The 19,189-nt window shown below is 43.9% G+C and overlaps 1 protein-coding gene across 1 annotated transcript in view; it reads left to right on the top strand.

Moving 5' to 3' along the window:
- LOC110503852 (protein unc-119 homolog A) overlaps positions 1–19,156 on the top strand; it is a 29,660-nt gene extending 10,504 nt beyond the window's left edge. Inside the window, exons 2-5 of the mRNA XM_036961985.2 lie at positions 14,264–14,377; positions 14,929–15,022; positions 15,829–16,001; positions 16,132–19,156. Coding sequence (XP_036817880.1) covers positions 14,264–14,377; positions 14,929–15,022; positions 15,829–16,001; positions 16,132–16,244 — 494 coding nt within the window. The 3' untranslated portion in view covers positions 16,245–19,156. The remainder of the gene's footprint in view (positions 1–14,263; positions 14,378–14,928; positions 15,023–15,828; positions 16,002–16,131) is intronic.
- The last annotated feature ends 33 nt before the right edge of the window (positions 19,157–19,189 follow it).

Below are 19,189 nucleotides of genomic sequence, written 5' to 3'. Positions count from 1 at the left end.
ACAACTATATATGGCCACTGCTTGCTGTTGATGAATGCCACGAACGACCATCTTGTGTCAAAACAGGTCCATTTCTATAACAACTATATATGTCCACTGCTTGCTGTTGATGAATGCCACGAACGACCATCTTGTGTCAAAACAGGTCCATTTCTATAACAACTATATATGGCCACTGCTTGCTGTTGATGAATGCCACGAACGACCATCTTGTGTCAAAACAGGTCCATTTCTATAACAACTATATATGGCCACTGCTTGCTGTTGATGAATGCCACGAACGACCATCTTGTGTCAAAACAGGTCCATTTCTATAACAACTATATATGGCCACTGCTTGCTGTTGATGAATGCCACGAACGACCATCTTGTGTCAAAACAGGTCCATTTCTATAACAACTATATATGTCCACTGCTTGCTGTTGATGAATGCCACGAACGACCATCTTGTGTCAAAACAGGTCCATTTCTATAACAACTATATATGGCCACTGCTTGCTGTTGATGAATGCCACGAACGACCATCTTGTGTCAAAACAGGTCCATTTCTATAACAACTATATATGGCCACTGCTTGCTGTTGATGAATGCCACGAACGACCATCTTGTGTCAAAACAGGTCCATTTCTATAAGAACTATATATGGCCACTGCTTGCTGTTGATGAATGCCACGAACGACCATCTTGTGTCAAAACAGGTCCATTTCTATAACAACTATATATGGCCACTGCTTGCTGTTGATGAATGCCACGAACGACCATCTTGTGTCAAAACAGGTCCATTTCTATAACAACTATATATGGCCACTGCTTGCTGTTGATGAATGCCACGAACGACCATCTTGTGTCAAAACAGGTCCATTTCTATAAGAACTACATATGGCCATTGCTTGCTGTTGATGAATGCCACGAACGACCATCTTGTGTCAAAACAGGTCCATTTCTATAACAACTATATATGGCCTATATATGGCCACTGCTTGCTGTTGATGAATGCCACGAACGACCATCTTGTGTCAAAACAGGTCAATTTCTATAACAACTATATATGGCCACTGCTTGCTGTTGATGAATGCCACGAACGACCATCTTGTGTCAAAACAGGTCCATTTCTATAAGAACTACATATGGCCATTGCTTGCTGTTGATGAATGCCACGAACGACCATCTTGTGTCAAAACAGGTCCATTTCTATAACAACTATATATGGCCACTGCTTGCTGTTGATGAATGCCATGAACGACCATCTTGTGTCAAAACAGGTCCATTTCTATAACAACTATATATGGCCACTGCTTGCTGTTGATGAATGCCACGAACGACCATCTTGTGTCAAAACAGGTCCATTTCTATAAGAACTACATATGGCCATTGCTTGCTGTTGATGAATGCCACGAACGACCATCTTGTGTCAAAACAGGTCCATTTCTATAACAACTATATATGGCCACTGCTTGCTGTTGATGAATGCCACGAACGACCATCTTGTGTCAAAACAGGTCCATTTCTATAAGAACTATATATGGCCACTGCTTGCTGTTGATGAATGCCACGAACGACCATCTTGTGTCAAAACAGGTCCATTTCTATAAGAACTACATATGGCCATTGCTTGCTGTTGATGAATGCCACGAACGACCATCTTGTGTCAAAACAGGTCCATTTCTATAAGAACTATATATGGCCACTGCTTGCTGTTGATGAATGCCACGAACGACCATCTTGTGTCAAAACAGGTCCATTTCTATAAGAACTATATATGGCCACTGCTTGCTGTTGATGAATGCCACGAACGACCATCTTGTGTCAAAACAGGTCCATTTCTATAAGAACTATATATGGCCACTGCTTGCTGTTGATGAATGCCACGAACGACCATCTTGTGTCAAAACAGGTCCATTTCTATAAGAACTACATATGGCCATTGCTTGCTGTTGATGAATGCCACGAACGACCATCTTGTGTCAAAACAGGTCCGTTCTGTAAGAACAGCATGACTCAAGACTGAGTCTAATTTTACTCCTCTGCAATACTTCTGTGAACTTTGAAGCACTAGAGAGAGGCAAGAAATGCAGATCACTGTCAGCCCATGCTGTTGTGTATCCAGTTTTGGAATAACCTGAGGCTCTATCATATCCTGTAGCCTTGTCGTCTACTGTGTATGAAAATAAGGACTGTACATAAAGCATAGAACCTGCATAAAACCCACATTCCCATTACGTGGAGTTCATGTCAATGTACCATGTTGTATGTTGACACATCTGTTCCAAGACATATCTGAAGGTGTTGTGCATCACACTGTAATGTATTACAGGCAGAAAGAAGCCTTTTGAGTCATTTTGTCAGACACTCCAGAGTGACTTACAGGAGCAATTTAGGGTTAAGTGCTTTGCTCAAGGGCACAGACCGATTTTATCAGCTAGCCGGCTCAGGGATTCAAACCAGCAGCCTTTTGGTTACTGGCCCAACACTCTTAACCACTAGGAGACACACGCGTCCGGACACACACACTCGCACACACTCACAGCAGGAGGCCCAGTGGTCTGACACCACTTTATCAGATCACTGTAATGTAGCATTTCATCATCCCATTTCATCATCCCAGATCTGTTTGTTTTTTCATGACAACGACCATATCTATACAGCATTAACAGATCTGAGGCCAGCTGATAGCGTTTCATTACCATATGAATGAACCCTAACATGAGTCGTTCTGCTCTGCTTTGTTTCGTTTCGTGTTTTGTTGTATTTTGTTCATGCAGAGTGGGCAGGTGGAGGGGAGGAAAGGTAGAGCAGGAGGAGAGGTGGGGGGTGGGATGAATGGAGGGAGGGGTGGGGGGAGGGATGGAGGGAGGGAGGGGTGGGGGGTGGGATGGAGGGAGGGAGGGGTGGGGGGTGGGATGAATGGAGGGAGGGGTGGGGGGAGGGATGGAGGGAGGGGTGGGGGGTGGGATGAATGGAGGGAGGGGTGGGGGAGGGATGGAGGGAGGGGTGGGGGGTGGGATGAATGGAGGGAGGGGTGAGGGGGGGGGATGAATGGAGGGAGGGGTGGGGGGTGGGATGGAGGGAAGGGTGGGGGGTGGGATGGAGGGAAGGGTGGGGGGTGGGATGAATGGAGGGAGGGGTGGGGGGAGGGATGAATGGAGGGAGGGGTGGGGGTGGGATGGAGGGAAGGGTGGGGGGTGGGATGAATGGAGGGAGGTGTGGGGGGAGGGATGGAGGGAGGGGTGGGGGGTGGATGGAGGGAGGGAGGTGGAGCAGAAAGCAAAATGTCCTGGCACAGCATCAGAACGAGCGTTGCTAGGTGATGCTGTTAAAGGAAAAGGAAGTGAAGAGGTGTGCTCCTCTCAGGGAGAGTGAGGGAGAGAAAAAGAGGGTTAGCGAAAGAGGGAGGGAGAGAGAGGGAACCTGGGTGACGCTGACACTTCAGAGCCTTCCGGCAACTCTCTGCCACCGAGTTGCCGACACACAAACGAGCAAGCACACAGACACACACAGTCGCGCAGGAACACACACACACATACACACACAGCGCATGGCCACATATTAGTCATAAACATTCAAACACTCATAGAGCAAGGTCCCTTACACTCACACATGCACAGACAGAACCACACATAGGCATCACAACTAGATCCCCTTCACCATATGGAGCAGCAGCAGCCCATAGAACACAGACTGAGAGGACAGTCACACCCTACTGAACATACACATGCACCCTCCATAGATGCGTAGATCACCTGGACCACCTTGCTCAATGATATCAATAGGCTGTACCTACTCAGACGGTTATGTATTTGTAGTGGTTTTCTCTGTAAATGAAGCCATAGCTTGATTAGCCTAGTTACTCCAGGGAATACTGGTAAATGTCATCATGGACCAGGTTGTTGCTGTGATGCGGTTAATGAACAAAACTGTTTTAACATTCAATTACAATGTATAATCTTCCTCTTCTCTCCTCTCCTCCCACCTCTCCACTCATTCTCTCCTTTCCTCTCCTCTCATCCTCCTCTTCAAGGATAACCATTCAGATGAATAGAAAGTGGAACCTCTTCATGTTAAATCCGATGATTCATGACATATTTGTCATCTTTCTGTCCCTCTCTCAATGTTTTAGGCGTAAATCACAATCTTGTGTTGTCGTTCCCTGTGATGAAATATACACAATGATCATTTAAATCACCCTAAAAGTACAGCGGATGAGGTCTGTTAGGATTTTAACAGCGGCTATGACGTATGTCCATCTATTATCTACATGCAGGCCTTACCCAGTGAGGAGAAAGAATGTGGAGACATTTAGGAGCCGTGATTGCAGGGCTTTTTGGTGACTCGTTGGGTGTGAAATTTGTTTCGTAGAGTACATTTATTTCTATGAAACTTTTCACACCGTCTGGGTCACGATAAGGGAAATCTGATGACATTCTCTCTCCATCTGTAATTCTGGCTGGCTTGGCGTGTGTGTGTGTGTGTGTGTGTGTGTGTGTGTGTGTGTGTGTGTGTGTGTGTGTGTGTGTGTGTGTGTGTGTGTGTAACTAGTCATGTTGCCATCCCTCTGCAGGGCATCTGTCGGTCCTCTGTCCAGTTAGCTTCGGATATATTATCACACACGCATTTTGCAGTGCAGCGTTTCACGTGGCCAAAGATTGAATTTAACGTTAGGCAGCCATGTAGTGTGTTCTCTCCCTACCTACCTGGCAACTGGACTGGATGAGTGGGAAAAGCTCAAACTACAACAGAAATCAATCAGAAACTAGAATTCCCTTTGAGGAAGTAGGTATGATCACTTATATGATGTACAGTGTACAGTATATTGTGATCGTGATGTGTATTGAAGGGAATACGATATGTTAGCTGAAATGATTGAATAGCTCATGCTCATACAAGCTTGACATTGAGTCGTCATGACCGTCTCTGATGGAACAGGCTAGGGTCTTTTGTCCTTTTGTCCATGTGCCTTTTGGCCACATGGATCATTAACACTGGAGTGATAGATGTGCAGATGATGATTTGCAAGTAGAGATACTGGGGAGCAAAAGAGCTAGATGTTAAGTAACAATATAGGGATGAGGTAGTTGGCTGTGCAATTTACAGATTGGCTGTGTACAGGTACAGTGATCGTTAAGCTGCTCTGACAGCTGATGCTTAAAGTTAGAGAGGGAGATATAAGACTCCAGCTTCAGTGATTTTTGCAATTTGTTCCAGTCATTGGCAGCAGAGAACTGTAAGGAAAGGTGGCCAAAGAGGTGTTGGCTTTGGAGGGGACCAGTGAAATATACCTACTGGAGCACGTGCTATGGGTGGGTGTTACTATGGTGACCAGTGAGCTGAGATAAGGCGGGGCTTTACCTAGCATAGACTTATAGATGACCTGGAGCCAGTGGGTTTGGCGACGAATATGTAGAGGGCCAGCCAACGAGAGCATACAGGTCGCAGTGGTGGGTAGTATATGGGGCTTTAAAACAGATAGCACTGGGATAGACTACATCCAGTTTGCTGAGTAGAGTGTTGGAGGCTATTTTGTAAATGACATCGCCGAAGTCAAGGATCGGTAGGATAGTCAGTTTTACGAGGGTATGTTTGGTAGATTTAATTTTGGATTGGAGATGCTTAATGTGAGTCTGAAAGGAGAGTTTACAGTCTAACCAGACACCGTCCAGAGTAGTGATGCTAGTCGGGCAGGGGGGTGCGGCCAGCAATCGGTTGAAGAGCATGCACTTAGTTTTACTAGCATTTAAAAACAGTTGGAGGCCACGGAACGACTGTTGTATGGCATTGAAGCTCGTTTGGAGGTTTCTTAGCACAGTGTCCAAAGAAGGGCCAGATGTATACAGAATGGTGTTGTCTGCATAGAGGTGGATCAGAGAATCACCAGCAGCAAGAGCGACATCATTGATACATACAGAGAAAAGAGTCGGCCCGAGAATTGAACCCTGTGGCACCCCCGTAGAGACTGCCAGAGGTCCACATAACAGGCCATCCGATTTGACACACTGAACTCTATCTGAGAAGTAGTTGGTGAACCACGCGAGGCAGTCATTTGAGAAGCCAAGGCTATTGAGTCTGCCGATAACAATGCGGTGATTGACAGAGTCGAAAGCCTTGGCCAGGTCGATGAAGACGGCTACACAGTACAGTCTTTTATCAATGACGGTTCTGATATCTTTTAAGACCTTGAGCGTGGCTGAGGTGCACACATGACCAGCTCGGAAACCAGATTGCATAGTGGAGAAGAAAATCTACACTGACATGAATGAACTGAACAGGTGAAAGCAATTTCCTGGTTCAGTTGGTATCCTCCATAATTTATTTTGCATGTGTGTTCAGATCAGTAAAGGGGAGGAAGCCACTTTAGACTATTGAGATGCGGCCTTCTTTGTACTATGAGTTGTGGGGACGACTATTGAGATGCAGCCTTTGCACTGCAGTAAGGGTAGTGGGGCTCATACAATTTGCTCGTGGAGCTCCTGTTTAGCTAGCTGATCTGTAGCCGTCTCATGTTCTGAGAACATCACTCTTATCAGACATCACAGTCACAGTAAAGAAGGCAAGGCTGCCGTGTGCCAAGAACATAGTGCCAGTGTTGCCAGGGTAACAACAGCTTCCTTTCCAACATACTGTGGTTGTGGTTGTGGTTGTCATGGCTGTAAAAATGTTTGTGGTGCCTTTGGGATTGACTGACAGATTGGAAAAGGGACGTCTTATTATAGAAATAGAATGGTCACAATAACATGATTTCTTACAATTTTGCGGACGGCACGGCATCATTTTTTCTACCAGAGATTGAATTTGGACTTTTCCAACACTGTATTTAAATGGCGCTGCGTTGCAGCATGGTTGTACTGTATGTTGATGAGGAATTAATGGCAGCACTAGCCTGCTCTACCACTTGTTAGCTGATGCCTGGACACAGCTTTGGCTTCTTATGTAACGTGTTAGGTAGTTAGATGACATCTACTATACCATATGGCATCAGAGTGCACATTAAGGTCATTCAGTCACTACACACATAACTGACCTACAATAATGTTATAGAGCAGTAATAGTCTGTAGTGTTTTGTTATGAATATCTACGTTTTAACACTGTATGTCTGTTCTATACTTCTTTGTTTATTATTGAGGGGACAGCAACTTTTGAATTTGAATAGTATTATTTTATACTGATTTGAACCTGAATGACCTGTGCTGACAAATGAGCAAAAGGTTAGCCTAAGTGCTTTAAGTTAGTGTTTGAACTCAATGGTCATTGACAATTATTTAAGATGTACTGTACAACCCTCAATATTGCTACCGTTTATTTACCACATTTACCCCTAAATCACTGTGTTATTCACATACAGGTGCACTATATATACAAAAGTATGTGGGCACCCCTTCAAATTAGTGGATTCGGCTATTTCAGCCACACCAGTTGCTGACAGGTGTATAAAATCGAGCACACAACCATGCAATCTCCATAGATAAACATTGGCATTAGAATGGCCTCATTGAAGAGGTCAGTGACTTTCAACGTGGCACCATCATAGGATGCTACCTTTCCAACAAGTCAGTTGTTCTGCCCTGCTAGAGTCAAATTTCTGCCCTGCTAGAGCTGCCCCGGTCAACTGTAAGTGCTGGTATTGTGAAGTGGAAACGTCTAGGAGCACCAACGGCTCAGCCGCGAAGTGGTAGGACACACAAACTCACAGAACGGGACCTCCGAGTGCTGAAGCGCGGAGTGTGTCCTTGGCCGCAACACTCACTACTGAGTTCTAAACTACCTCTGGAAGCAGCTTCAGCACAAGATCTGTCCGTCGGGAGCTTCATGAAATGGGTTTCCATGGCCGAGCAGCCGCACAAACATAAGAGCACCATGCACAATGCCAAGCGTCGGCTGGGTGGTGTAAAGCTCGCCGCCATTGGACTCTGGAGCAGTGGAAACGCGTTCTCTGGAGTGATGAACCACGCTTCAACATCTGGCAGTCCAACAAACAAATCTGGGTTTGGCAGATGCCAGGAGAGCACTACCTGCCCAAATGCATAGTGCCAACTGTAAAGTTTGGTGGAGGAGGAATAATGGTCTGGGGCTGTTTTTCATGGTTCGGGCTAGGCCCCTTAGTTCCAGTGAAGGGAAATCTTAATGCTACAGCATACAATGACATTCTAGACAATTCTGTGCTTTGGGGAAGGCCCTTACCTGTTTCAGCATGACAATGCCCCCATGCATAAAGCAGGTCAAAATACAGAAATGGTTTGTTGAGATTAGTTTTGAAGAACTTGACTGGTCTGCACAGAGCCCTGGCCTCAACGCCATCGAAAGCCTTTGGAATGAATTGGAATGCCAACTGTGAGCCAGGCCTAATCGCCCAACATCAGTGCTCAACCTCACTAATGCTCGTGTGGCTGAATGGAAGCAAGTCCCCGCAGCAATGTTCCAACATCTATTGGAAAGCCTTCCCAAAAGGGTGGAGGCTGTTATAGCTGCAAAGGGGGGACCAACTCCATATTAATGCCCATGAATTTGGAATGAGATGTTCAACGAGCAGGTGTCCACATACTTTTGGTAATGCAGTGTATCTACCTCAATACTCCAGTTTCCCTGCACATTGTGAATTTGGTATTGACACTGACCCTGAATATAGCTGACATTCTTCTGTTTTTGTCTTATTTCTTATTTTTTGTGTTTTTGTAGTTTTTTTTTAGTAGTTTTTTTTTATACTAGTTTGATATTGAGTACAGCACTGTTGGATTGGGATTTCAAGTAAAGCATGTCACTGTACTTGTGCATTTGTTAAATAAAACTTGAAACTTGCCATAGTTCAGTAGTACAGATGAGCCTCACATCAATTGGAGTTATTTTGTAACCCTCAGAGCTTGCAGTATGTTGGCCTCAGAAGTAAAAATGACAGTTTGTGGTTGCTGGTTTAAGTTGGAGAGCTGCTTACATGTACAGTAAATCTGTTGACTGGCCTGTTATTCCAGCAGGCTTGTGATGTGGCTGGACTGACTTCCGGTTATGTCCCAGTGCTAAGTGCTTTCCCATCAACTGTACTCTCACCTGAGATAACCTTTCTGGTCTTAGACATAGACCCCTGGCCTTACCTATTAAAAATGTCCATTGCCCCACCAGTAGAGAATACACACACCCGCACACACACACACATACAGTATACACCGTTTTTACCTATCTGAAGGTGTAGTAGTTCTGTGGTGTGGATTATAATGATAGGTGGGTAGTAGGTGAGATGGAAAGTAGACAGGAGACCCAGTCACAACTCACACACACACACACACACACACACACACACACACACACACACACACACAGACACACACACACACACACACACACACACACACACACACACACACACAAGAGTCCAAAGCCTGCTGCCAATTATATTAATGACCCTAACAACACCAGAGCCGGAGCAAGGAACAGGGGGCATCGCCTTAAGACCTCAGCAGATTTGTGTGAAGGCCCTTTGAGTCCATCACTCCCTCCTCCTCCACTCTCACACACACACACACACACACACACACACACACACACACACACACACACACACACACACACACACACACACACACACGCACACACGTGTGCATGTGTATACACACACACACACACAAAACCATGCATACTCACATACACATTCAGACTCCTCCCCTCTCTCCATGTAGCACAGCTAGGTAACAGGAAGGCTAAAAATATCTCCTGGCCATTGGCTAGCCAGTTTGGTCCATCTGGTTCCTTAGGTAAGTAGAGAGGGAGGGAGAGAGTGTTTGTGTGCGTGCATACGTGTGTCTGTGCACACAGTGTATGTTTTGCGTGTGTGCGTGTGCGTGTGCGTGTGCGTGTGTGTGTGTGTGTGTGTGTGAGGGCTCACTAAAATCTTACTAGAATGTGCTCTTACTATTCTACCTCAGTACAGTTTTGACATGAAGCTATATCAAAGGCTTAGAGGCAGGTGCCCACCTGTATTTTTTAATAGGATGCAGGTAGGGAGGGGTGTATGAAAGGTGTGCAGTGGTCAATTTGTGGGGTGGTGTCGGAGGAATGGGGGTTACAATACAGCAAAAGCTATAGTTTCCCCAAATCCCCTTAGCGTCTTCCAATCTGTCCATGTGACGGTGAAACAATGTAAGCCTCTTAGTCCTAATCCACAGCTTGTGGGGAGGTGAGTGTTTGCCACAGGGCTGTAGATGCTGTCCCTTGGGCACAGATCTGCAAAAAGGGTGCTATCTAGAACCTAAAAAGGTTCTTAGACTTTCCCCATAGGAGAACCCATTGAATAACCCTTTTGGTTCCAGGTAAAACTCTTTTGGGTTTCATGTGTTACCATTTCCACAGAGAGGGTTCTACATGAAACCAAAAAGGGTTCTACCTGGAACCAAAAAGGGTCATTTTATGGGGACAGACGAAGAACCCTTTTGGAACCTTTTTTCTAAGAGTGTGGGATCAGCGTACAGTACCCTCGACCCGAACCTTAGGTTAAGTTGGCTGGCACCCTGGTGTTGCCCTGGTTTTGCCGACACCATGCTCCAACCAACTGAGCCGTATTGGAACCAGACGTGTTGGTTAGTGTTCGATTTCTGTCCTAATAGTTTTGCCTGTCCACATATTCCAAACTGTCAGTTCTGTGAGAGGGCCTTATAGAAGTGTCTCAGATTCCAAACTGTCAGTTCTGTTAGTGTGACACAAAACACTGTGGGCCTGCATGTTATCACAGAGAAGTTCTCCAGTGACTATAAGACTGTGGTTATTGTCAGTGTCACATCTTGGCAGATGCAAAGATTAGAGGAGTAAAAATAGCTCTTTCTGTCTCTCTGTTAGGTGAGGATCTGACAGGCTGGCCAAGTGGCTGGATGGGGCAGGGTCAGAGTGCTTAGTGAAGGGACATGTTTTGGAAGAGCCTAATCATTGTGCACAAGGCTGTAACAGCTGCAGAATTGTCTTATAACATAGAGATCATTACTTGTAGTCCAGATGTACAAGTGTACCAAGTTTCATGCTTTTATATTCCTTTACTTGATAAAAGTTAACTTTTACACTAATATCTTAAACATTTCTGGTCTAATTGTATGTAAGAGGTTGACAATTCAAGAATGTTCATGAATGTAAATAAAAGTATGGTAAAAGTATACATAGTCTTTCTACTGTTCATTCCTTTGACTAAAAGGTGTTCTGTAGAGTATGTAGCCCTCCTGTATTCAGACTGAAATGTGTTCTGTAGAGTATGTAACTCTCCTGTATTCAGACTAAAATGTATTCTGTAGCCCTCCTGTATTCAGACTCAAATGTGTTCTGTAGAGTATGTAGCCCTCCTGTATTCAGACTAAAATGTGTTCTGTAGAGTATGTAACTCTCCTGTATTCAGACTCAAATGTGTTCTGTAGAGTATGTAGCCCTCCTGTATTCAGACTAAAATGTGTTCTGTAGAGTATGTAACTCTCCTGTATTCAGACTAAAATGTGTTCTGTAGAGTATGTAACCCTCCTGTAGCCCTCCTGTATTCAGACTAAAATGTTTTATGAAGAGTATGTAGCCCTCCTGTATTCAGACTAAAAGGTTTTCTGTAGAGTATGTAGCCCTCCTGTAGCCCTCCTGTATTCAGACTAAAATGTGTTATGTAGAGTATGTAGCCCTCCTGTATTCAGACTAAAATGTGTTCTGTAGAGTATGTAGCCCTCCTGTAGCCCTCCTGTATTCAGACTAAAATGTGTTCTGTAGCCCTCCTGTATTCAGACTGACATGTGTTCTGTAGAGTATGTAGCCCTCCTGTATTCAAACTCAACTGTGTTCTGTAGCCCTCCTGTAGCCCTCCTGTATTCAGACTAAAATGTGTTCTGTAGCCCTCCTGTATTCAGACTGAAATGTGTTCTGTAGAGTATGTAACCCTCCTGTATTCAGACTAAAATGTTTTCTGTAGAGTATGTAGCCCTCCTGTATTCAGACTAAAATATATTCTGTAGAGTATGTAGCCCTCCTGTATTCAGACTAAAATGTTTTCTGTAGAGTATGTAGCCCTCCTGTATTCAGACTAAAATGTGTTCTGTAGCCCTCCTGTATTCAGACTGAAATGTGTTATGTAGAGTATGTAGCCCTCCTGTATTCAGACTAAAAGGTTTTCTGTAGAGTATGTAGCCCTCCTGTAGCCCTCCTGTATTCAGACTAAAATGTGTTCTGTAGAGAATGTAGCCCTCCTGTAGCCCTCCTGTATTCAGACTAAAATGTGTTCTGTAGAGTAAGTAGCCCTCCTGCAGCCCTCCTGTATTCAGACAAAATGTGTTCTGTAGCCCTCCTGTATTCAGACTGAAAGGTGTTCTGTAGAGTATGTAGCCCTCCTGTATTCAGACTGAAATGTGTTCTGTAGAGTATGTAGCCCTCCTGTATTCAGACTGAAATGTGTTCTGTAGCCCTCCTGTATTCAGACTGAAAGGTGTTCTGTAGAGTATGTAGCCCTCCTGTAGCCCTCCTGTATTCAGCCTGAAATGTGTTCTGTAGAGTATGTAGCCCTCCTGTATTCAGACTGAAATGTGTTCTGTAGAGTATGTAGCCCTCCTGTAGCCCTCCTGTATTCAGCCTGAAATGTGTTCTGTAGAGTATATAGCCCTCCTGTATTCAGACTGAAATGTGTTCTGTAGAGTATGTAGCCCTCCTGTATTCAGACTAAAAGGTGTTCTGTAGAGTATGTAGCCCGCCTGTATTCAGACTAAAAGGTGTTCTGTAGAGTATGTAGCCCTCCTGTATTCAGACTGAAAGGTGTTCTGTAGAGTATGTAGCCCTCCTGTAGCCCTCCTGTATTCAGACTGAAATGTGTTCTGTAGAGTATATAGCCCTCCTGTATTCAGACTGAAATGTGTTCTGTAGAGTATGTAGCCCTCCTGTATTCAGACTAAAATGTTTTCTGTAGAGTATGTATCCCTCCTGTATTCAGCCTGAAATGTGTTCTGTAGAGTATGTAGCCCTCCTGTATTCAGACTGAAATGTGTTCTGTAGAGTATGTAGCCCTCCTGTATTCAGACTGAAATGTGTTCTGTAGAGTATGTAGCCCTCCTGTATTCAGACTAAAAGGTGTTCTGTAGAGTATGTAGCCCTCCTGTATTCAGACTGAAAGGTGTTCTGTAGAGTATGTAGCCCTCCTGTAGCCCTCCTGTATTCAGCCTGAAATGTGTTCTGTAGAGTATATAGCCCTCCTGTATTCAGACTGAAATGTGTTCTGTAGAGTATGTAGCCCTCCTGTAGCCCTCCTGTATTCAGCCTGAAATGTGTTCTGTAGAGTATATAGCCCTCCTGTATTCAGACTGAAATGTGTTCTGTAGAGTATGTAGCCCTCCTGTATTCAGACTAAAAGGTGTTCTGTAGAGTATGTAGCCCGCCTGTATTCAGACTAAAAGGTGTTCTGTAGAGTATGTAGCCCTCCTGTATTCAGACTGAAAGGTGTTCTGTAGAGTATGTAGCCCTCCTGTAGCCCTCCTGTATTCAGACTGAAATGTGTTCTGTAGAGTATATAGCCCTCCTGTATTCAGACTGAAATGTGTTCTGTAGAGTATGTAGCCCTCCTGTATTCAGACTAAAATGTTTTCTGTAGAGTATGTAGCCCTCCTGTATTCAGCCTGAAATGTGTTCTGTAGAGTATGTAGCCCTCCTGTATTCAGACTGAAATGTGTTCTGTAGAGTATGTAGCCCTCCTGTATTCAGACTGAAATGTGTTCTGTAGAGTATGTAGCCCTCCTGTATTCAGACTAAAAGGTGTTCTGTAGAGTATGTAGCCCTCCTGTATTCAGACTGAAAGGTGTTCTGTAGAGTATGTAGCCCTCCTGTAGCCCTCCTGTATTCAGACTGAAATGTGTTCTGTAGAGTATGTAGCCCTCCTGTATTCAGACTAAAATGTGTTCTGTAGAGTATGTAGCCCTCCTGTAGCCCTCCTGTATTCAGACTGAAATGTGTTCTGTAGAGTATATAGCCCTCCTGTATTCAGACTGAAATGTGTTCTGTAGAGTATGTAGCCCTCCTGTATTCAGACTAAAATGTGTTCTGTAGAGTATGTAGCCCTCCTGTATTCAGACTAAAATGTGTTCTGTAGAGTATGTAGCCCTCCTGTATTCAGACTGAAATGTGTTCTGTAGAGTATGTAGCCCTCCTGTATTCAGACTGAAAGGTGTTCTGTAGAGTATGTAGCCCTCCTGTAGCCCTCCTGTATTCAGCCTGAAATGTGTTCTGTAGAGTATGTAGCCCTCCTGTATTCAGACTGAAATGTGCTCTGTCCCCTTTCTGTTTCAGACTACCTATGTTCCCCAGAGGAGAACGTTCACATGATCGACTTCACACGGTTCAAGATCCGAGACATGGAGACAGGGACGGTGCTGTTTGAGATCACTAAACCCCCTGTACCAGGTATGGGCTATGTCGAAACTACCGTATTAAACAGCACAGATATTAGATGCATGTACTGTGGAATGAGCTATATGTTGGTAATGTCTTTAATCAAGACATGGAGACAGGGACGGTGAGATCACCAAACCAACAGCACCAGGTCAGTAATAGGCCTGTTCTGTGCTAAATATAACCATTAGTATTTGTGTTCCCTAACATATTCATATTCTCATATACATGTTAACAATTTTCTCTCTTATTAGAGCCTAGGATATATGACTTGTGGCACTAAACTACAGGTCATAGCCTCTGATAACGAAGAGGTTTTAAGACCTACTGTATGTGTGAGCAGCATATACCTCTGGGTTAACTAGGCCCAGGCAGTAATATGCATGATTCATGAACAAATTACTCCTATTAGCTTGGTCTCTATCAAGAAGGTGTTATTTCACTGTGTGAGTTGATCATCTAAGGCTCTGAAACAGTGTCTATTCAGAGAGGTACACAGCAGAGAGACCGTGCTTCAAAACAGCATGCTTGTTAACGCGGTATCTTTTGTGACACTATGGCAGCAGGCGAAAAGAAGGATTTTGACCCCAACGGAGGCCGCTTCGTCCGTTACCAGTTCACCCCTGCCTTCCTGCAGTTGCGCCAGGTCGGCGCCACGTAAGTCACAGCTAAGATGGCCGCCTGTGTGGGTGTGTAAGGGTGGTGGAGCGGTGGCCATTCAGTGCCCTGCTGTTCTCTTCTGAGAGGAGACAGATGGGGAGGGCTATTCTCAGAGAGTGAGAGGTGGTGTGTGTGTGTGTGTGTGCCTACGTGCTTGCATGCATGTTTGTGTGTGACAGATACCAAGGAGGCAGGAAGGCTGCACAGTAGGGGGAGAAAGAGAGAGGGAGAGAGAAAAAAAGGAGGCAGGGTGAGGGAAAAAGAAAGAGAGAAAGAGAGATGAGAAAAAGGACAGTCAGGCCAGTTGTTATTAATGAACGTTTTACTGCAGTGGGCTAACTCAGGGTCTCACAGAGTGTTTATTGGTAGTCTTAAGCACATCTACACTGAAACCAACGTATACACCTCACACACATGGTTATGGGCTTAAAAAAAGAAGACACCATGTCAGATATAGAGTTGAAATGTATTACATTTTTACTTTTGGAGTTTTCATCCCAATATTACACTTTATATACATCACAGAAGACTGAAACACAGCAAAACAGTTTGGCATCGAAACACCAGATTTTCTGCTGTTTATTTAAATTAATGTTTATTATGAAATTATGAAAAATATGAATAACATTTCAATACAGGCCACTAGTCATTTGAATGCAAGAAAAGGCTACTGTAGAAGGGGGAAATGAGGAAACATGGAATTACACTTTGGTTCTGCAACAAACTATAACAAACAAATGATGTGCAAGTGTGTTTCCAATAGTTTATCAAATCGCTCTGTCCCCCTGTCCTCTCTCACACAGTGTGGAGTTCACAGTGGGAGACATGCCCATCAACAACTTCAGGATGATTGAGAGGCACTACTTCAGAGAGCAGCTCCTCAAAAGCTTTGATTTTGAGTTTGGTTTCTGTATGCCCAGCAGCAAGAACACCTGTGAACACATCTACGAGTTCCCCCCTCTGTCAGAGGACATCAGTGAGTATAGACACACGTACAAACAGAGACACAGACATAGCACGCATGCATACACGCACTTCCTGTACCCATACGACACACACACTCACTCAAACACACACACTGACGTGTCCTTCCTCTTCTTCCTCAGTGCGCGAGATGATCCTGCACCCATACAAAACGCAGTCCGACAGCTTCTACTTTGTGGACAACAAGCTGGTGATGCACAACAAGGCAGACTACTCCTACAGTGGGAGTCCGTAGGAGCACAGGACTTCCCTAGACACCTAGACCCACTCCAACTCTAACCCACCCCACCATAGGACCATGGACAGACAGACAGACAGACAGACAGACAGACAGACAGACGACGAACGGAGAGACGTATGGACGGACTGACAGGTCACAGGCAGCAGGACTGATGGACAGCCTATCACACTCTCAGCAGCTTTATTTTCTCCAATCAGAATTCCTCCGTTGCTTGTCATCCCCTCAATTGCAATCCCCTACTCCAGTCTCTTTCAATGACCTCTCAACTTTCTGTGTCTGATAGAGAGTGTTATAGATGTGTACACAGTCTAGCATACATAAACACACACAGACCTTCGCTATGGGACACGTCTGATGTGGCCTGATCTAGACAAATTAAAAGCACAACCAGTAGAGTATATAAGGGCCAGTAACAATGAGTGAGATTGAATGTCTAGTCAGTGAGTTCTCAGTCAGTCAGCTAAAGAGAAAAAGAGAAAGGGAGAGAGAGATAAGAAGAGACAGAAAAAATGAAGAGAGCGAGAAAGAGAGATAGAATGTCTGCTTTTCTGCACTTCATCTCATTGACATTTACAGTACCAGTCAAAGGTTTGGACACACCTACTCATTCAAGGGTTTTACTTGACTATTTTCTACATTGTAGAATAATAGTGAAGACATCAAAACTATGAAATAGCACATATGGAATCATGTAGTAACCAAAAAAGTGTTTAAAAAAGTTGCCACCCTTTTCCAGTATGACAGCTTTGCACATTATTGGCATTCTCTCAACCAGCTTCATGAGGTAGTCACCTAGAATGCATTTCAATTAACAGGTGTGCCTTGTTAAAAGTTCATTTCTGGAATGTCTTGCCTTCTTAATGCGTTTGAGCCAATCAGTTGTGTTGTGACAGGTTAGGGGTGGTATACAGAAGGTAGCACTATTTGGTAAAAGACCAAGTCCATATTATGGTAAGAACAGCTCAAATAAGCAAAGAGAAATTACATTCCATCTTTACTTTAAGACACGAAGGTCAGTCAATGCAGAACATTTCAAGAACTAAAAGTTTCTTCAAGTGCAGTCGCAAATACTATCAAGTGCTATGATGAAACTGGCTCTCATGAGGACCGCCACAGGAAAGGAAGGCCCACAATTACCTCTGCTGCAGAGGATGAGTTCTTTAGAGTTACCAGCCTCAGAAATTGCAGCACAAATAAATGCTTCACAGAGTTCAAGTAACGGACACATCTCAACATCAACTGTTTAGAGGAGACTGCCTGAATCAGGCCTTCATTGTCAAATTGCTGCAAAGAAACCACTACTAAAGGACACCAATAATAAGAAGAGACTTGCTTGGGCCAACAAATATGAGCAATGGACATTAGATCGGTGGAAATGTGTCCTTTGGTCTGATTAGTCCAAATTTGAGATTTTTGGTTCCAATCGCCGTGTCTTTATGAGACGCAGAGTAGGTGAATGGATGATCTCCGCATGTGTGGTTCCCACCTTGAAGCATGGAGGAGGAGGTGTGATGGTGTGGACGTGCTTTGCTGTTATACTGTCAGTGCTTTATTTAGAATTCAAGGCACACTTAACCAGCATGTCTACCACAGCATTCTGCAGCGATACACCATCCCATCTGGTTTGCGCTTAGTGGGACTATCATTTGTTTTTCAACAGGACAATGACCCAACACACCTCCAGGCCGTGTAAGGGCTATTTCACCAAGAAGAAGAGTGATGGATTGCTGCATCAGATGACCTGGCCTCCAAAATCACCCGACCTCAACCCAATTGAGATAGTTTGGGATGAGTTGGACCGCAGAGTGAAGGAAAAGCAGCCAACAAGTGCTCAGAATATGTGGGAAGTCCTTCAAGACTGTTGGAAAAGTATTCCAGGTGAAGCGTGTTGAGAGAATGCCAAGACTGCAAAGCTGTCATCAAGGCAAAGGGTGGCTACTATGAAGAATCTAAAATATATCATATATTTTGGTTACTACATGATTCCATATGTGTTATTTCATAGTTTTGATGTCTTCACTATTATTCTACAATGTAGAACATAGTAAAATATAAAGAAAAACCCTTGAAGGAGTAGGTGTGTCCCAACTTTTGACTGGTACTGTAGCTATTTAAATAACAGAGACAGACAGACAGACAGACCAGCTGTCTGTCGTATTACCAAGTGACACAGACACACAATTCTCTGACATCATCAAAACATGTATTCTAGTCGAGCAAGCAGAACCTATATATTTCTACTAGGGTTCTGCTACTTTTTTTTACTCTTAAAGAAAGTCAAAAAAAGTTGATTGAATTTCTAATAAATAGCTATTAGCTCTGAATGACTCGTTGTCCCTGAAAGGAACAATACTGCCGTTTGATGAGGTTCTCTGTTGATCACCATACCAGTAGAAACCAGTTGAATCCCATTAGCATACAGTACATCGTAGAATGGGACAGGTACTCTTTTAATGTGAATGTGTCGTATTAGGGCTGGAAAATTCTAGCTTTTCCAAAATTCCCAGGTTTTCCAGAAGTCCCTTTTGGAGGATTCCTGGATTTCTTATTCCAGCCTGATTCCAGGAATTTTCCAACATGGATTTTTGGAAAAACTGGGAATTTAAGGAAAGTTACTGGAATTTTGCAACCCTAGTCGTGTTTATTTCCGTATACTCATAGTTTTATGTTCTAAAGTATTTTTTTAAGTAGCCACTTTGACGAGTTAAAAGTAGGCGAAGGATAGTCATATATGAACTCAAAACCAGATATTCATTTTGATATCCCGCTCATATTTAGTCTCAAGAGATCTGCAGATGTATTTATAAGAAATGTGGTTATTGTAAATTAAAATGATGTCAAGTTTGGACAGTTGAAATGCCACTCAGAGAAATAAATATATGTGATTTTTTTGGAAAGTCTTAAAATGCGACTTGAGGTCTTTTTTCACTTGATACCCA

This window comes from Oncorhynchus mykiss, chromosome 24 (genome assembly GCF_057628025.1).
Source record: "Oncorhynchus mykiss isolate SJ-2025 chromosome 24, ASM5762802v1, whole genome shotgun sequence".
In the NCBI taxonomy this organism is placed as follows: Eukaryota; Metazoa; Chordata; class Actinopteri; order Salmoniformes; family Salmonidae; genus Oncorhynchus; species Oncorhynchus mykiss.
This window is presented reverse-complemented; position numbering and strand designations above follow the sequence as displayed.